The sequence below is a fragment of the Nymphaea colorata genome, chromosome 3, assembly GCF_008831285.2.
Source record: "Nymphaea colorata isolate Beijing-Zhang1983 chromosome 3, ASM883128v2, whole genome shotgun sequence".
Classification (NCBI taxonomy): Eukaryota; Viridiplantae; Streptophyta; class Magnoliopsida; order Nymphaeales; family Nymphaeaceae; genus Nymphaea; species Nymphaea colorata.
The window spans coordinates 5,467,222-5,482,887 of record NC_045140.1 but is presented as its reverse complement, the minus strand read 5'-3'; the positions used below and the strand labels follow the sequence as shown (position 1 = coordinate 5,482,887).

The window sequence follows — 15,666 nt, the reverse complement described above, 5'->3', positions numbered from 1 at the left end:
TCAAGTGCCACACATTTTTTTCATTCCACAATATCTTTACATCTTCAAAAAGTATGTAGAGATGAACCACCGACGTCACACAGCGAAAGACTGCGAGAGGCGGTGCTGCTGTACAGTTGTATTTGGCTGCCGGCACTGCTCGGCAAAGGAACCCCGAGCACAGGGTAGGGTTACCCGCAAATATATAAGAACATATAATGCCGCTGATATCTGCTTATCTTGCACCAATCACGATCACGCAGAAAACTTCGCCGAAACAGTTTATAGCCTTCTGTGTTCCCTGCTGAAGAAAGGATGCCTGAGGGCTTCCCTGGCCGTTAGACGCTCTGAAGGGTCGTACCTGAGAAGTCCTTGCAAGAGGTCGATCAGATCTCCAGCCGAATGGTCCACGTGCAGCATCACGAGATTCTGAGAGAAAACAAAGCCAACTTCAGCAGCAGAGAAAGACGCAGGGACAAGTTACCTTGCAGAGACCCCAACCAAAGAATTGAGGCACATCAATTGCCGAAGTTCGAAACCAAAATCAACTCTACAACTCTACCTGGAGACGAGGCAACTTTGAGACAGCCTTTATGCTTTCCCTCGAAGTTGCCCCTTCGGGCCAATCCAACCTCGTGCCCCGCCTCACATATTTTTCAGCGTGACGACTGCAAAACACGAACACAAAGAACATCTTTTCGTTAGACTAAGAGGGTGAAAGGCAAGCGACGTGTACAACACGAAGCATATTCGTTGTTGGAAGACTCACTCCACTCTCTTAAGAATATGTTGCGGAATTGCACCCAACACCCGTTCCATCATAGCCAAATGCTCCAGATTCTCGTGCGTCTGAAACAAGGCTTCGCCCTGGGGAAACATCAAGTAGAATCTAGTAAATAAACAGAAAAAAAAAAAAGCACCAAAAACGTCCAAACGTTTCAAGGGAGTGAGGCTGAGCCTACCGAGCATAGCTCCACTAGGATGCACCCAACGCTCCAAATGTCACATGGATAGCTCCAGCCCAAACCTATTTTTGAAAAAGAAAAGAAAATTTTAGCACAGCCATAACCATCCATAAGAAATAAAAAGTGCACTATGGAGAACAGTAACATACACATACCAAGAATGACCTCTGGTGCCCGATAGTGCCTGGTTGAGACGACGTAGTTATGGTCTTGGCTATCATAAGTCGTGCTGCCGAAGTCAATGACCTTTATTGCGCTGGATTTAGGCAGTCGCTTGAAGTATGAACCGTCCTTGGGCGATCGAGAAGAGCCCTGCAATCCATATGTATAAAATAGAAATCTTCCATCAAGGATACAAGAACCAAAGAAAGAGACACCAAAACAGAATTGAATTCAACCAACAAAACCAAGAAAAATTAAAGATTACCTTGTAGTCTGGGACTTTGACATAATCAGAGGAAATGAAAAGAATATTTTCAGGCTTCAGGTCAGTGTGGATAAGGCGTAAATCATGCATAACTGCAAATAAGACAAGGCAGAAAGAAAGATTTAGTCCACTACGCCGACAGAGAATAATGACACCTACAACCCAATACGATGTTATAAACCATTTTTGGCATGCAAGACAAGAGGCAAATTCTCCACCACCATATAAATACCATGTTTGTTTATCCAAGCAACAGACAGCCTTCTAATAACCCTATAAGGCATCAGTGCAGAACAATTCCCCATCAACTTCAAAGTAACAAAAAGAGAAGATTAAGGAAGCAATGACCACACACATGCTACACATTCCAACAGTCGTCTGCCAAGCTCGCGAACTAGGTCAATGGGAAAGGAGCGGTAATTGTTTTTCCGTAGAAAATCATATAAGCTTGGCCCAAGCTTCTCAAACACCTGTTACAACCATTTAAAATCCACCCACAAGTCTTAACACCCAAAATATTGGGCAATTGGTGAATCAATCAATCAGACAAATACCATCAATACTTACAATACAGATATGGTTACGATAGTCAAACCAGTTCCGTATTTGTACACAACTGCAAAGAATAAACCCGCTTACACAAACTCGGCCTTGAAATCTTTTCATATGCAGTAAAATAAAATGAATACAGTCTGACTCATCCAATGAAACAATGAGAAAAATCGCTTACCGGCTGCCACCAATATCATGCTTGGCAAGCTGCTGCAGCACATCTATCTCAATCATTGCAGCCTCTCTGTACTTCTTAATACCACGGACAATCTTAATAGCCACCATTTCTTTTGTTTCTCTGTCCCAACATTCCAAAACTTGACCAAACGTGCCTGGAAAGATGTTAAAAAATCATAAGAACGAGGTGCAAAAAGCAATAGAAATACAACACGCAGTGAACATAGATGGATAGAAAGAGATGCAAACCATTCACACTGATGCACTTCACTTACCTTCACCCATCTTGCTGTGAATCCTATCTGTAGAAACACAAAACATAAATGTTAGTACACGTGGAAAAGGAACAAGGACCATACAAGCAAAGAACAAAGAGAGAAAATCAACATCAATTGGACACAGGAAAAATCTTGAAACAAGCAAAAATTTCCAAAAACAGGTATCAAAAGGGAAAAAAGCCCATGCAACTTCCGGTCAGCAAACACTCAAATCAGAAATTTCAGAAAGGACACGTACAAACCAACAAAGAAAAACACGACCTTAGTTGAAATGGAACTGAGGGAAATTTCTCAAAACTGTAGTTATTCAATAGGCCAGGTAAAAATGAAAATAAAATCTTAAAATTTTTCGAATAAAACATGGCATAACATCTTTTTATAAATTAGACATAAAAGTTTATAATAATGAAGTCCGTGTATATAAACAACTACAATAACAAAGACAACTATTATATATCAAGGAAAGACAGACCAATAAACAAATAGAGATAATTTAGAAACATAAGTTCAAGATGCAAATGAGTATTGGATCAGACAACCGACTATCCCCACAGAAAAAAAAAAGCACCCCACAAAAGGACCAATACGTAAATGTCAATGTCATATAACCAACCAACCAGAATACAAAAACGGTTAAGCATCGTTCAAATTAAAGGGATCCAACAATTGTGATCAGGTGTATTTACAGCGAGAAGTTAAATTCTCCCCAAGCGCAAACATGTAATGCCCATCCTTGTCATCATCTCGCCAAGGGGGGGAACCATTTCGAGCTACGCCCTTGAGATACATAGATGAATAAGTATGATCTGAGGGTGCCCTTGACGATGATAAGCTTGTTCCATGCCCAACTTCTTGCCCACAATACATTCCTGGCTGAGCCTACACACAGCCATCCATTCATATTTTCGCTCAACAAACATAATCATTAAACCTTTTCCGTTTCACCCACTTTCATCAGTTTCATACTAATTAAAGCATTCTCTAAGATAAAAGTTTAGAAATAATCAAACACAAAAAAAAGAGAAACTTACAGGAAAAAGAGGATTTAAATCCACCTAGCAAAAAAAATGGATTAATAGATTAACAAAGTTAAAAGATGAGTTTGCAGTCTAACAATAAATTAGCTAGAAAGATATGCATAAAAATAACAAAGAAAACACAGTTCCCTGGACAGTACAAAATTTCCCATGCTACCTCACCCTCTCAAACGAGTGGCCGACGCACCAAAAACCGAAGATGAATGACTGGACACAAAAAGTATCTGATTGACCGAGAGGCAGAGCAACAAAAGTTGAAGTAATATCCAAGACAAGGAGTCTAGCATTCCCGCTGTTTATTATCGTGTTTTTGTTCGCTTTTATCTACCAATCTCTTTTACCATATCGATTTCCCCAATGAATCTTTGATTACGTTGACCGATAATAGGAAAAGAGGGAGATAAAGGCATCAATTTCTAAGGATCTAAGAGTACGACAAAGTCTATAAACAATCTCTATAAGAACTGGCCCAAAAAAAAGGAAAAAGATACACTAAATTGCTACAGCAAAACGGAAGAAGCCTAAACAGAAACGTTTTCTCCAACTAATCTTGAACAAGGAAAACAGGGGAACACCAAAAGATGTAAACCAAGCAACCTAACTACGGAATGATGAAACGCCTAATACAAAATAATATGAAGATTCCGACCCAATTATAACAGACCAGAACCAGGGAGCATCAACCTACGGACGATAAAACACATCACAGAAGATTTCAAATAATCTCCGCCACCAGAAAAGCAAACGCTAAGGCTCGGATCTAAGAATACAGGGTTGGATCAAGATTTCACGTACACAAAGGAGAAGATCAAACTAATTACAACGGCCACGGATCTAAAAATCCAAGCCAAGATCAGGTAAAGGATGAGAAAAAAACTCACAAATTCCGAAGATCTACCTGAAACCCCCCAACATAACCGATCAAGCAACCAGAAAGACTAAATACAACGAGATATATCTTGAAATCAGCGAAAAGGACATAGATAGATCGGCAAAGACGCAATACCTTAGGAACCTGAGGGACATCCCATCCCAATCTTGGCCTCTTTCTCGGGCGCCTATCCATGTGCGTGTGAGGAAACTCCGTGAGGCACTCCATCTCCATCCTGGCCTCCGTTTGCTTTCTATTGCTTTTTTCTCCTCCGCTTCCTATGAGAGGGAGACAAAGAGAGAGATAAAACTAGCTCTAGATACAGACGACAGGACGACGCAGGGGGGCAGGTAGAAGAAAGAAAGGAGAGAAGACGATGGAAAGGAAACGATCTGAGAAGAAGAGGAAACCCTAGATCGGACGAACGAGAAAAGCAACGAACGAGTTGGAAGACGACGAAACCCTAAAAAGAAAGCGCGAGGCGGTCGTTGGGTGCCCCGGAGCGAAATTTACGAAACGCTCCTTTACTTTTTGCACTTGGTCGAAAGTGCGGATCTACCGATTTTCACCAGAGAAATCACTGGATTTAGGACCGGAGGCATTTTTGTCATTGACTATAAAGGAATCGTCTGATTGGTCATTTTCCACGACGTATCCATAACCCGGGGTTGGTTTTTAACCCGCGGTTTATCTGAGGTAGGGTTCGCGTGGTCCACCCGCCATAAAGCCACCTCCCACCGTCAGCAAGGGTAAATATGGTAATCAATTAATCTTATTTATACTAATCTTTTATATTTCTAGTTATTTTACAATAGAATGCGGACTTTTTAGTAAAAAACATCACGGAAATTAGGGGTCTTTATGACAAAACTACCCTTAAAAGGTTTAAACCGGGAATATTCCCTCACCTGCCCACGACGAAGAGGTTCGATCTCGTGGATGCGTTCTCACATAAGCTGGAGTCAGTGAGCCCATCTTGACCGTCCGCCCTGTCAGTGAACGGTCGGATCGACAGTTGAACCATGTGTTTTCGTTCCGAACCTTAGCCTAAGCTGTGGCATTCAAGCTATTCGGATTTAGAACTTGGATTTGGTTCAGCTGTGGTACTCCATTTAATTAAGTTTGGATCCGGTTCCTAATTCTTAAACTGAGTCCATATTTAACTAGTTTAAAGACCTAAAACGAGCATACAACTGGGTTGGATATTATCAAGGTTGGATTCGATTTACGTTGTAATTCGACTCGTTCAAGCTTGTGTTACTTGTTTCATATATTTTTTATTTTAATAAAAATAAAAAGATATTATAACTCATCACAACTCGATGTACATCCCTACTTGCTTAACTTACTTCTTTGGATGTAACATAAATAGCAATCTAGTATTGGAATCTAGTATTGGATCCATTTGTTTCAACTCGCACTTGTCTATGAGATCTACCATTATCTGAACTCAATCCAATCTGAACCGGTAACAAAATGAACCATTGAACCAATTCATGCTTCAATCGTTATGTAACTTTCTCTTTTTCTTTCTATATCAAATGAACCACAATAATAAGAGAATGAAAATATCATTTTGCATTCTCAAAAGTGAAGGGAATTAGTCCAAAGATTGGGAATTCTATCATAAATTTTTCTTAAAGTTGTTTTATTACTCATATTTGCATAACTATATGCAATAAAAAAAAACAATAATATTTTCTACCTAATGATACCATTTTAAATTAACCATAAATAAAATATGCTGGCATTCTTCTATGCTCTTATGATTAATGAATGCATCACGAATGAGCTCAGCACCGGTTCAAATTTGATAATGCATTGGCTCATTTCGCCCCTAGACTCGGTTCAATATTCATTACTTGGTATAACTTGGTTCATGCCCGTCTAATTCCTATCTTACCATTTTTTTTTCAAAAAAAAAAACGATTACTTAAATGGTGAACATCAATTATCGAATGTAACGTTTTTTGTTTTTAACTCCTTCAACTATTTTCCCAACATTGGGCTCTCAATGGTAAACGAAATTGAACTAATTGATGGGTAAAGATTGAGCTATAGACTATTGGACGCCTCAGATTTACATACCAAATCTAATTAATACAAGTTGGATTAAGATGTGTAATATAAAAAAGCGAACTCTTTGACATCCTTGTTAGCAAGATTTTTGCAAGATCTTGAAACATATCAATATTTTTGATTGAGAATAAAACATTTTAATTCAGGGGTTTTAAATGTGATTCCATATCTCCTTACTTTTTTTTTCTTCTTTAACGGTGAGTGGTTCATTCCTCCACCCCTACGAGAGGCAACTCTCATCATGTGCCCTCCACCCCTAGGATTCACAAAGCATGCTTCGAGACCTATTACACTTCAGAGGAAGAAAACACTGGGAGATATGACAGTGACCACTTTAGGATTCGAACATAAGTCCCTTTAAGAGGTGGACCACTTTGCCGCCTAGTGCACTATAACTCCTTGGGCTTCTCACGTCTCCTTACTTGAATGATTCCACTTAACCACCATTTCTTATTTTCAAGTACTTCGTTTCCCATGGAAAAGGATGATCCTCACTGAAAAGCATGATTTTCAACATGGTTATTGGAGGCTCCATGTTTCCCTCAAACAAGGGGAACCTTGGAAAAGTTTTCCTCCTCTTAAGGCAATTGGATACCCCTTCTTTGTTTCTATTAACTGTTTGCTGCTTTTCAAATGTGCATGATGAACTAAAGCTAGGGCACATTTATTTCAATGCATTTAGGTTTAGGATGGTATTTAGTAACTTAAACATTAGATAAGTATAACCTAGTCTTTGGTTTGATTACCCCTGATAATGGTACTATAAACGGTCAAACCTTATATTGACAAGGCAAATTACAACTCCTTAGTAATCCTATATAACTTAACAGATGCCAATACAAATATCATTCTAAATGGTCTACATGTTAGATTTGCATGTAAATAGTTAGTTGATAAAAAAAATTGTTGGTTAGCTTTTCCATTTTTCTCAACAATTGCATTATGTCATAGGCCTCACCAAAGCAAAGGATTGTAGGTGAATCAAGCATTAAAAGCAGAATATGAGCAACTTGAATTTGCAGCAGTTGAGTTATTATGCCTATAATTCATCCTAAAGGAGTTGACTTTTATCATGAATGATCTACCAAGCTTGCCATGTGACAATAAAAAGCATTATACTTGGCATCTAATCAGTTTTCATGCTCGATCCAAAATGTTGATATTGATTTTCATTGTGTCAGATGTCATATTAATAAGAAACACATCATAATCCAATTTATTTAGTCACACGAGAAACTTGCTAATGAACTAAAAATAACCCTATTGGATACTTGCTTCCAACTTTTCAAGCCAAACCTTTGTGTAGATGAACATCTGGTTAAAACGAATCCAACTGATTATATATATATATAGTGCAAAACAATGAGAATTGATTCAACAAAATTCCAAATCTGAGAGCATTCTAGGAGGATGAGAATTGAAGGATGTGGCATGAGCTTAGAAACAACCGGTTGTGATGAAAATGGTCATGTTAAGAAATACATAGAATTTTTCATACTTTAAGTAAAAAAATATTGGCCTGAGCCGTATATTGAAGTACACATCTCATGAAAATATGTAGTGTTGGAGGATGATATTTAAAAGATGTGATATGAGCTGAGAAGCAAAGGGCTTTTGATGAAAATGGTCGTGTTAAAAAACACAGATTTTTTATATTTTAAGTACAAAAAATATTGTGCCTTGAGGCATATAGTGAAGTACACACCTTATGAAAACATTCCCTTAATTCACTCTCAAGGCTTGAGGCATTTTTTGTGAAGAACACTCCAAGGTTTATGCTTGAGGTATGAAGCATATACTCTAATAAATCTTTCATGCATGTATTGAGTGGCAAGTGATGCATTGGATTCTTCTATAACTTGGCAACAACGTGTGATCAACTCTATTGTCTGTAGAATTGAAATGAGATTGCAAATAGAGATAGTAATTTCTCATAAGATAGTTAAAAAGTAAAGTCATTTTATGAGACAAACGCATGCTTGAACAATGTGAAGCAACTACTATTGTTTGTAGATTACTCCTAAATATTGAGTTTATATTTACATGCAAAATTTGCATCTTACATGCATACTGTAGATTGAAAAAATTTATAACTCGTACCAAAATAATTATGCATAGTAACCTTAAAGATTGAGAGGTAGGGCCCGACCTATCGGTACATGGTGTGACCATCCTGGAGCATTTACCAAGGGTGATTAGAGCAAGGGCTAGACTATATTGATCTTATGTCTAAGTCATTGAATGATGTATGATTCCTAAATGCATTAAAACAAATTTACTCTCCTTTTAGAAAGAAGTTTTTAGAAAACCATGTGAAACATCCGACACTAGAGTTACAAACCGAGCAACTCATATAGTCATAGAGCCATGCAAGTGTTATTCTAGATTAACATATGCATGCAACTAGGTCACACATTACCAAAATCTAATTTCTAAGGTTCAGTGGTTTAGGATGTGGCCGTAGAGATCCAATTCAATTTAGATCCAAATTCAATTCCATCAAAGATTCAATATTGATACTCATAATCCAATAATATGATCTAAGTTTATATTGATGATCCAGACGTTGATCCATTTCCAGTTCAAATTAAGTTCTGATTCAAGAATTATATTGATTTTGTTTCAAAGATTCAATAGCATGGTTCAGATTGAACAATCAGATCCAGATCAAACTACAAGATCAAAGTTCTATGGGTCATCTAAAATTTGAATCTCTATATTGTCATAGTTTGAGGCTCTCTAATGTCATTTGATTCTAATATCTCACTTTAGATCTGAGACCAAATATTCAAGTTCAAGGTCAGAATTGAAGATTCAAAACTCCCATAAAGTCATGAGCATGTTTTGGATCTTTGAGATTCTGAAATCATTCAAGACTTTCTAGGGTTAGGATTCGCCAATATTAGGGTTTGGATTGAAGGATTCAATAGCATGCCTTAAGTCAACTAGTAAAGTAGAGCTCATAGGGACAGCCAGGGTCCTAGCTATAGGATCTTGGAGCTGAGTAGAGGGTTCTAAAGCTGATCTAAGTTGGGGCTTAGAAGATACAAATATGGGTAGAACTTGAATTAGATCCTAACCATGTAAACCTAGGGTTTTAAGGTTTTAGAAGAAAGACTTATTTTGAAAGACATTTTGAAATCTATGATTTATAAAGTGTTTTACATAAAGTCTAAACTAAATTATAAAATGTGTTTATGTAAAGTCTAAGCTAAATTAGGGCTTTCACATGCTCAGACAATTGTCACAAGGCATGATACTAGTCTCATCCTACCTAGTTTCTACATAAATTGTGGTGTGTGTTGCATGTGTGCATCATGGTATTTATTCAAGTCATGTGTAAATGCATTCCTACATCTAAACATTATAAAGAAAGAAATTACATGTTTTGTGCAGGAAAGCAATACCAACTAAAATATAGGAACTAAAATAGAAAAAGTGGAAAGTAGAAGAAGGCATACCTAACCTTCATACCCCTATCCTAAAGACATGAAGATTAAACCTATCGAAGATACAGTAAATAACTATCCTATTGCATGCATAGGAAAAACAAACTATCCTATAGCATAAAATAATTTATCCTAAGCATGAATAAATTACCTTAAGGAAACATAAAGCAAAGAAAATTAAGAGAAAGAAAAGAGAAATACTTGACATGCTAACTCATAAGAGTCTGTCTATTACTTGACCTTGAGACTTAATTAAGAGTGACTTATGACTACAACAACTTAAGCCACAAACTTGACCTAAACCTCTAAACTGAAACCTAGAACTGATTTACATGATCAAAATTTTAACCAAAAAACCTTTTTCACCAAGACCAAGCCAACTACATGGAGTTTTATCCACTTATTTCCTTAATTTTTGGCTCAATAGTCCATTGAATTTGGCGTCTTGGCCTCCATCCAAATTTCACTATTTATAGTCTTCCAAGGGAGGGGAAAAGTCTTCAACAATACATATGGGGCTGAACTTGGCACTTAGAAAACTTTGCCTCACTCTCTACCTTAGGTTAAAACAATGAAACTTAGGGAATTGATGCAAATTGAGCTTGTATTTCAGTATTATTTTGATACTTCTGGCACGTTTTGTGATGAGATCAAGTTCTGGCATTTGAAGAATGGTCCTAACATTGAATTGAAGAGTTTTTGCAGTGTCTAACTCTCTTGATGAAAATCTGAGAGAAACTGAGAACATGTGGAGCAAAAACATTAATACAAATAAAATGTAATGTTCATGTGTTGCAGCAATGATGAATGTGCCTAGACATTGGATTTGGATTTGAGTATAGGTCCTAGAGCTTGATCAAGACATAGAGAAAGTTCTAGACAGTGGATCTTGGATATGAGATTTAATCTAGATCAGATATCTGAGTTTAGAGCTATAGAAAGATGCAAATCATAAATTTGGGATTTGGTATAGAGATCTGGATTGAAGATATGGAAATGGCATGCCCCAGCCAATCTCAATCTAGTCTTGGTGAGCTCAGATATAGTGAGTTTGTGGTCATCCTGATTCCGTCAAGTTCAGGTTCAGTCTAGGTTTGGCTAAATGCAAGCTCCACTGAGCTTAGTTCATGCTGGCCCACACCAGGTTTACTTTTAGGTTGAGCCTAGATTCAGCTAGGTGTGGATCTTTTGGGTTTAGTTATAAGTCTCTAGGTTCATGCATGAGCTATACTTAGGTTTATGCAACATAGAACTTGGTTTATGCAAAACAATGCATGCAATAAAATAGACAGTTTTATCCTTGGTATGAAGACATGGTTCTATGAACCTTATGAGAAATCCAACCACACATCATCATGATCCGCTCTAGGTCTAGGAGTATGCCATGTTTCAATCCCATTTGCCTCTCCAAAACACATTTTTCTGAATTGGCTGGTAGGTAAATGGCTCATTACATGAAGATCATGAAGGGCAATCTAGAAAAACAAGATTTAAGACATGCCTACTCCATCTAAACATAAAAGTACTCTAGTGAAGTGTAGATCAAATATCATTTACGAAATTGGACAATTGTTGCTAGGATTGATAAGAATTGAGCTCGAAAGATGAGTTGTGCACTAAACGAGATGTCAGGAACTAGGCATCCCTTAGTGAATTTATAAAATTAAAATTAGGCTCGATATCTGAGAAGAATGAGCTTGAACTAAGCTAAGAATTCTTAGATCCAACACTAAAAAATATGATCCAAGCTAAGTCGGAGATGACTAGTACTTGTTGAGCTTGGGTCCTACCAAATAGGTGAAAGGGTGACAGTGTGATGCAACATCTCAATCTAGAACTGAAATTAGGATCTTGTAACTCAAAATAATTCATGTTTAAGTTAAGTTGAGCTGAGGTAACCCTAGCTTGAACTTGTTCAGGTTTCACAATGTCATGATGAGCAATAATTAGCAAGTGATTCAGTGAATTGTCTTGGGTTAGAGTGAGTTGTTTTAAGCTAAGTGAAAGCTTGCTAAATTGTAAGGGTGAGAATTATCCTAATTGAGCTGGTCTTAAGTAATTTTTAGAGTTTTCGGGATTTTTTGAAGTTCAAGGTTAAAAATTTATTTGGCAAGGTAGCGGCAACCTTGTAGGCTCTACATCCTCTAGACTCTAGTTATTTGGCACCCAGACGGGGTAGGTGGAGACTTGGTTCAGGTTTTAAAACTTCTAGTTTGAAATACCTTTGAAAACCATTTCAAAGACATAGTGATAGGTGAATTGGTAATTTGGTCATTGTTGAAAATTTAGGGTGTTTACATTGTTTTGTCTTTGTTTTTAAGCCAATGAAAGCCAAACTTAGTGGCAAAGAAAGATATACCAAATTTTTCAAAGAAAATAAAAAATACCCCAGCATAAGTGATAGCTTCTATTTTTGAAAAATGATGTTTGGAATACATGGACAAAGCTTTTAGTGCTCAAAAAGTAAGAAGGTCTGCCAAGTTTGAGACTAGCTGAATGTTGTAAGGTATCCTTTTTTCAAATTGTACTATCAATGCAATGTTGAAAAACGGAAGATCCCCAAGTTGGGGACAAGTTCCATGAAAAATTTGTACTTTGATGTCAAAGCTCTATATATTTCAAGTTTAGCATTATGCTCTACATATAATTCAGGAGTTAGAACATTCCCTAATTTGTTTTATCAAGCTATCTAAGAGGAATGTTCCTTCATTCTTGTGACGAGATTAGAGGAGTTATCCTCAATTTCATGGAAAATCTTTGGGGAGGAGAAGTCATTAACTTGATGCTTCATAGTTGTAGGAGACTTCGTAGTCCATGAAAAGGGAACTTTGATCCAAACAATCTTTGCTCATCAAGTAAGCACTCTTTCTTTGCCCATCTTTCTTTTAACTTTTGCCTTTTTCTTCTTTTCTTCGTTAGCTGCTTTGGCTTTTTTTTCTTTTTCCTTTTTTTTTTATCATGCCAACGTTTGCTTTTGAGGGAAATATCTCAACATCCTAAAGGATGCCACAAAGTTCTATTACTTTTGTGGTTGTGTATAGCTTTGTTATACGCAATGTCACAGGCTTTCAACTGAACCTAAGTAGCAAGCTTTGGACCGACAACTCACTGATTACTTGTCCTTAAGGTGCCAGATATAGAATACCTTTCAGATTTACTTGTTCATGTTCAAAAGGTTTCCATAGTATGACTAGACAAAAGTTCATAGCATCACATACCTGCATAAAGAAGACGCAAGACGAATTTTATGCATATCTAATACTCTTGAGTACTGACCCAAATGAACAATTATGCTCTTCTCGAGTTTATCTCTCAACCTCACTTTGCATTGTCATGCCCTATTCATTGGGACCAGTTTAGGTTGTTCTTCCTCGATGGATCCTTACATGATCGCTATGCTCATTTGGTTATCAAAGTTAAGGACATTTCCTCAACTTTGACTCTCTCAATTTCATTCAACTCTTCATGACAACTTATATCACAGTTCTGTTTAGACCACCTTCACTTTCGATTGCCATCAACAATAATTAGAAAATTGTTCTTCTCTTAGACAATGTTAAAGTCACAATGACATGTTCTCATTTCAAGATCCAAAATCTAAAAGTTATGTGGTGCTTTTGCCATCAAATGACAAATTTAAGTTCAAAAGCTTCAAAGTTTAAAGTTCAAAATTCAAAGGCTCAGTCGCAAAAGCAGGAGTTTTAAAAGTTCTAAAAGCTCTGAAACTCCAAATGCTAATGGATGAGTTCTAAATGTGAGTTCCATGTGCCGAAGCGAGAGTTCAAAACTTCTGAAAAACATCAGTTTCTGTGGATAAGAGTCCTTGAAAACATCCACTTATATGGGCAAAAGTTCTAGAAGAATCCACTTATGGGGGGTGAGAGTACTGGAAATCAAATACTTACACAAGTAAAAGTTTGGGAAAAATCTACTTACATAGAATTTCTGGAAACATCCACTTATGTGGGCAAAAATTCAGGAAAACATCCATTTACGTGTGCAAAAGTTTTGGAAAATATTCATTATGTGGGTGCAAGTTCTGGAAAAGGTCCACTTACATAGGCAAAAGTTCTATAAAACATCTGTTTATATGGGCAAGAGTTCAAGAAAACATCCACTTACATGGAAAAAATATATGAAAAACATCCACTTACGTTGCCAGAAATTCTGTAAAACATCCGCTTATGTGCGTGAGAGTTCTAGAAGTCATCCACTTATATTGGCAAAGCTTCTGCAATTTAAAAGCGTCACAGTTCTAGAGTTCTAAAAGTTGTTGAAATTCCAAATTTCCTGGGTTCCAAGAGTTCCCGAATTCAAGAGCTTCAAAAGTTCCAGAGCTCTAGAATATCCGATGCCCTAAGAGTTGCATGGTGCCAAATGTTCCAAGAGCTTCAAAAGTTCTGGATTTCTGAAGTCATATGAGTTATAAGCATTGCTGCAGGACTCCAGGGTCGGTCGATAAGGTGCTCACTCACAGTGGGTGGGAAGGGGGAAAGAAAGAGAGACGGAGGGAGATGGCGTTTCGATCTCTGATTTTCTCTTTTAAAAATTAGCTCTTGTCCGTCTGATGGTGCGGAATCAAGAAAAAGGCAAAGCCAGATGCTTCCCTAAGGCCTAAACAGTAACGATCCAAGCAGCACATCAAAGAAATACAAGTACTGGCTCTAGTTACGAGAGGTATGTCGCTGCTTTTGCGTCAGTGGTGACGTCCTTTGAAACGGTCTTGACATCAGCGACAAGTCTGTTGTTCCATTCAAAATCCAAGTTCAACTTTAGCGGGTCTTGCTCGGTAAGGCTCATGCCCAAACCATGTACAAAATAATGCTTTTACTAATAGCACTAAACATTTGCATTTAAAGAACGAGGTAAGGATTTACGAACCCACGGCCTAATGGTCAAGTACACTGCAAGGCCTAAGTTGAAGGAGATGCAGATTTTTTAACACTCTAACTGTGTCTTTCCTGTCTTAACTCTTAAGGCCAGACCAACCGGTATGATAAGCAAGACAGGTACATAAATGAGATATCTACGGCCAAATTCAACAGTGGCAATATCTATGTCTACTTGTAAACGAATTAAGTTGTGAGTTTCCTTCGTCATTCCAAGAAAGAAATGGTTCGCCTATATGTAATAACTATGGCTACTGGCAAATAAATTAAGTTGTTACATGCAGAAAGTCAAGCTTGTCATATATAAAAGAAGGGATAGCCTGAGTCCAGAACTTGAGAAGCGTGGAGTTCTTTGGTCAGAGAGGTGCAACATTCACATCACTCAGCCAGTTTATTAAGAAGCATTGAATCCATCTTTTGCGTGCGTGTGTGTCCAAATTATATATACGAAGAGAGAGATATTTTACAAATACACGCCCAACTTTTGGTGGCATGAAAAAAATATGTTTAGTTTCAATACCTTTTTTTTTTTCATTTGACTGCATCTTTTATGTGCAGTAAGGGCAAAAACAATAAACTTGACCGTGTTTTCTTTAGCCGCTTAAAAGTTATATTAACTTTTTGGAGAACATGGTTTTCTATCATCAAATAGAAAGCTGAAGCTACCACCCAACTTCTCGTTCCCTTAAGGTACATAACCTACTTTTGGTGTCATGAGGTACTGATCTCGCCACACTTTCAATTCAACTTATGTATCAGTATGCCTTTTTTTTTTGCAACACAAATAATTGATGCATTGGAGATCATACGTTGAATTAACCAGCTTTTGTAAAATTATACCTAATGGTAGCTTTGGTTTGCCTTGCTATGGTAAGCAACCAACAATAATCATAGCTAAAACGTTCAAAAAAATAGTTCTTGAGCTTGTGCTAAATTAGACGTTCCTTTGCTGAAATGAATTTA

The 15,666-nt window shown here is 37.3% G+C and overlaps 1 protein-coding gene across 4 annotated transcripts; it reads right to left on the bottom strand.

Moving 5' to 3' along the window:
* Nucleotides 1-4,735, bottom strand: LOC116250474 (serine/threonine-protein kinase AFC2). 4 transcript variants are annotated; one of them, XM_031624106.2, is made up of 13 exons: nucleotides 4,422-4,735; nucleotides 3,410-3,433; nucleotides 3,065-3,257; nucleotides 2,376-2,402; nucleotides 2,102-2,255; nucleotides 1,939-1,987; nucleotides 1,727-1,841; nucleotides 1,372-1,463; nucleotides 1,100-1,256; nucleotides 942-1,006; nucleotides 749-846; nucleotides 542-647; nucleotides 1-408 (listed from the first exon to the last, which is right to left on the bottom strand). In XM_031624106.2, exons 1-13 carry the CDS (start codon nucleotides 4,518-4,520, stop codon nucleotides 262-264), a joined length of 1,326 nt encoding a protein of 441 aa, XP_031479966.1. In that variant the 5' UTR covers nucleotides 4,521-4,735; the 3' UTR covers nucleotides 1-261. The 4 variants fall into 4 exon arrangements, with proteins under 4 accessions (XP_031479966.1, XP_031479967.1, XP_031479968.1 ...); XM_031624107.2 differs by lacking the exon at nucleotides 3,410-3,433; XM_031624108.2 differs by lacking the exons at nucleotides 3,065-3,257; nucleotides 3,410-3,433.
* Between the last annotated feature and the right edge of the window lie 10,931 nt (nucleotides 4,736-15,666).

Excerpts from the sequence above, each read along its gene's own strand:
- LOC116250474 (XM_031624106.2), bottom strand. The coding sequence starts at position 4,520 with ATGGAGATGGAGTGCCTCACGGAGTTTCCTCACACGCACATGGATAGG. Across the intron at positions 1,464-1,726 it reads ACTGTTGGAATGTGTAGCAT|TTATGCATGATTTACGCCTT; the intron begins GTGTGTGGTCAT and ends TCTTATTTGCAG. Across the intron at positions 847-941 it reads TCCTAGTGGAGCTATGCTCG|GGCGAAGCCTTGTTTCAGAC; the intron begins GTAGGCTCAGCC and ends ATGTTTCCCCAG.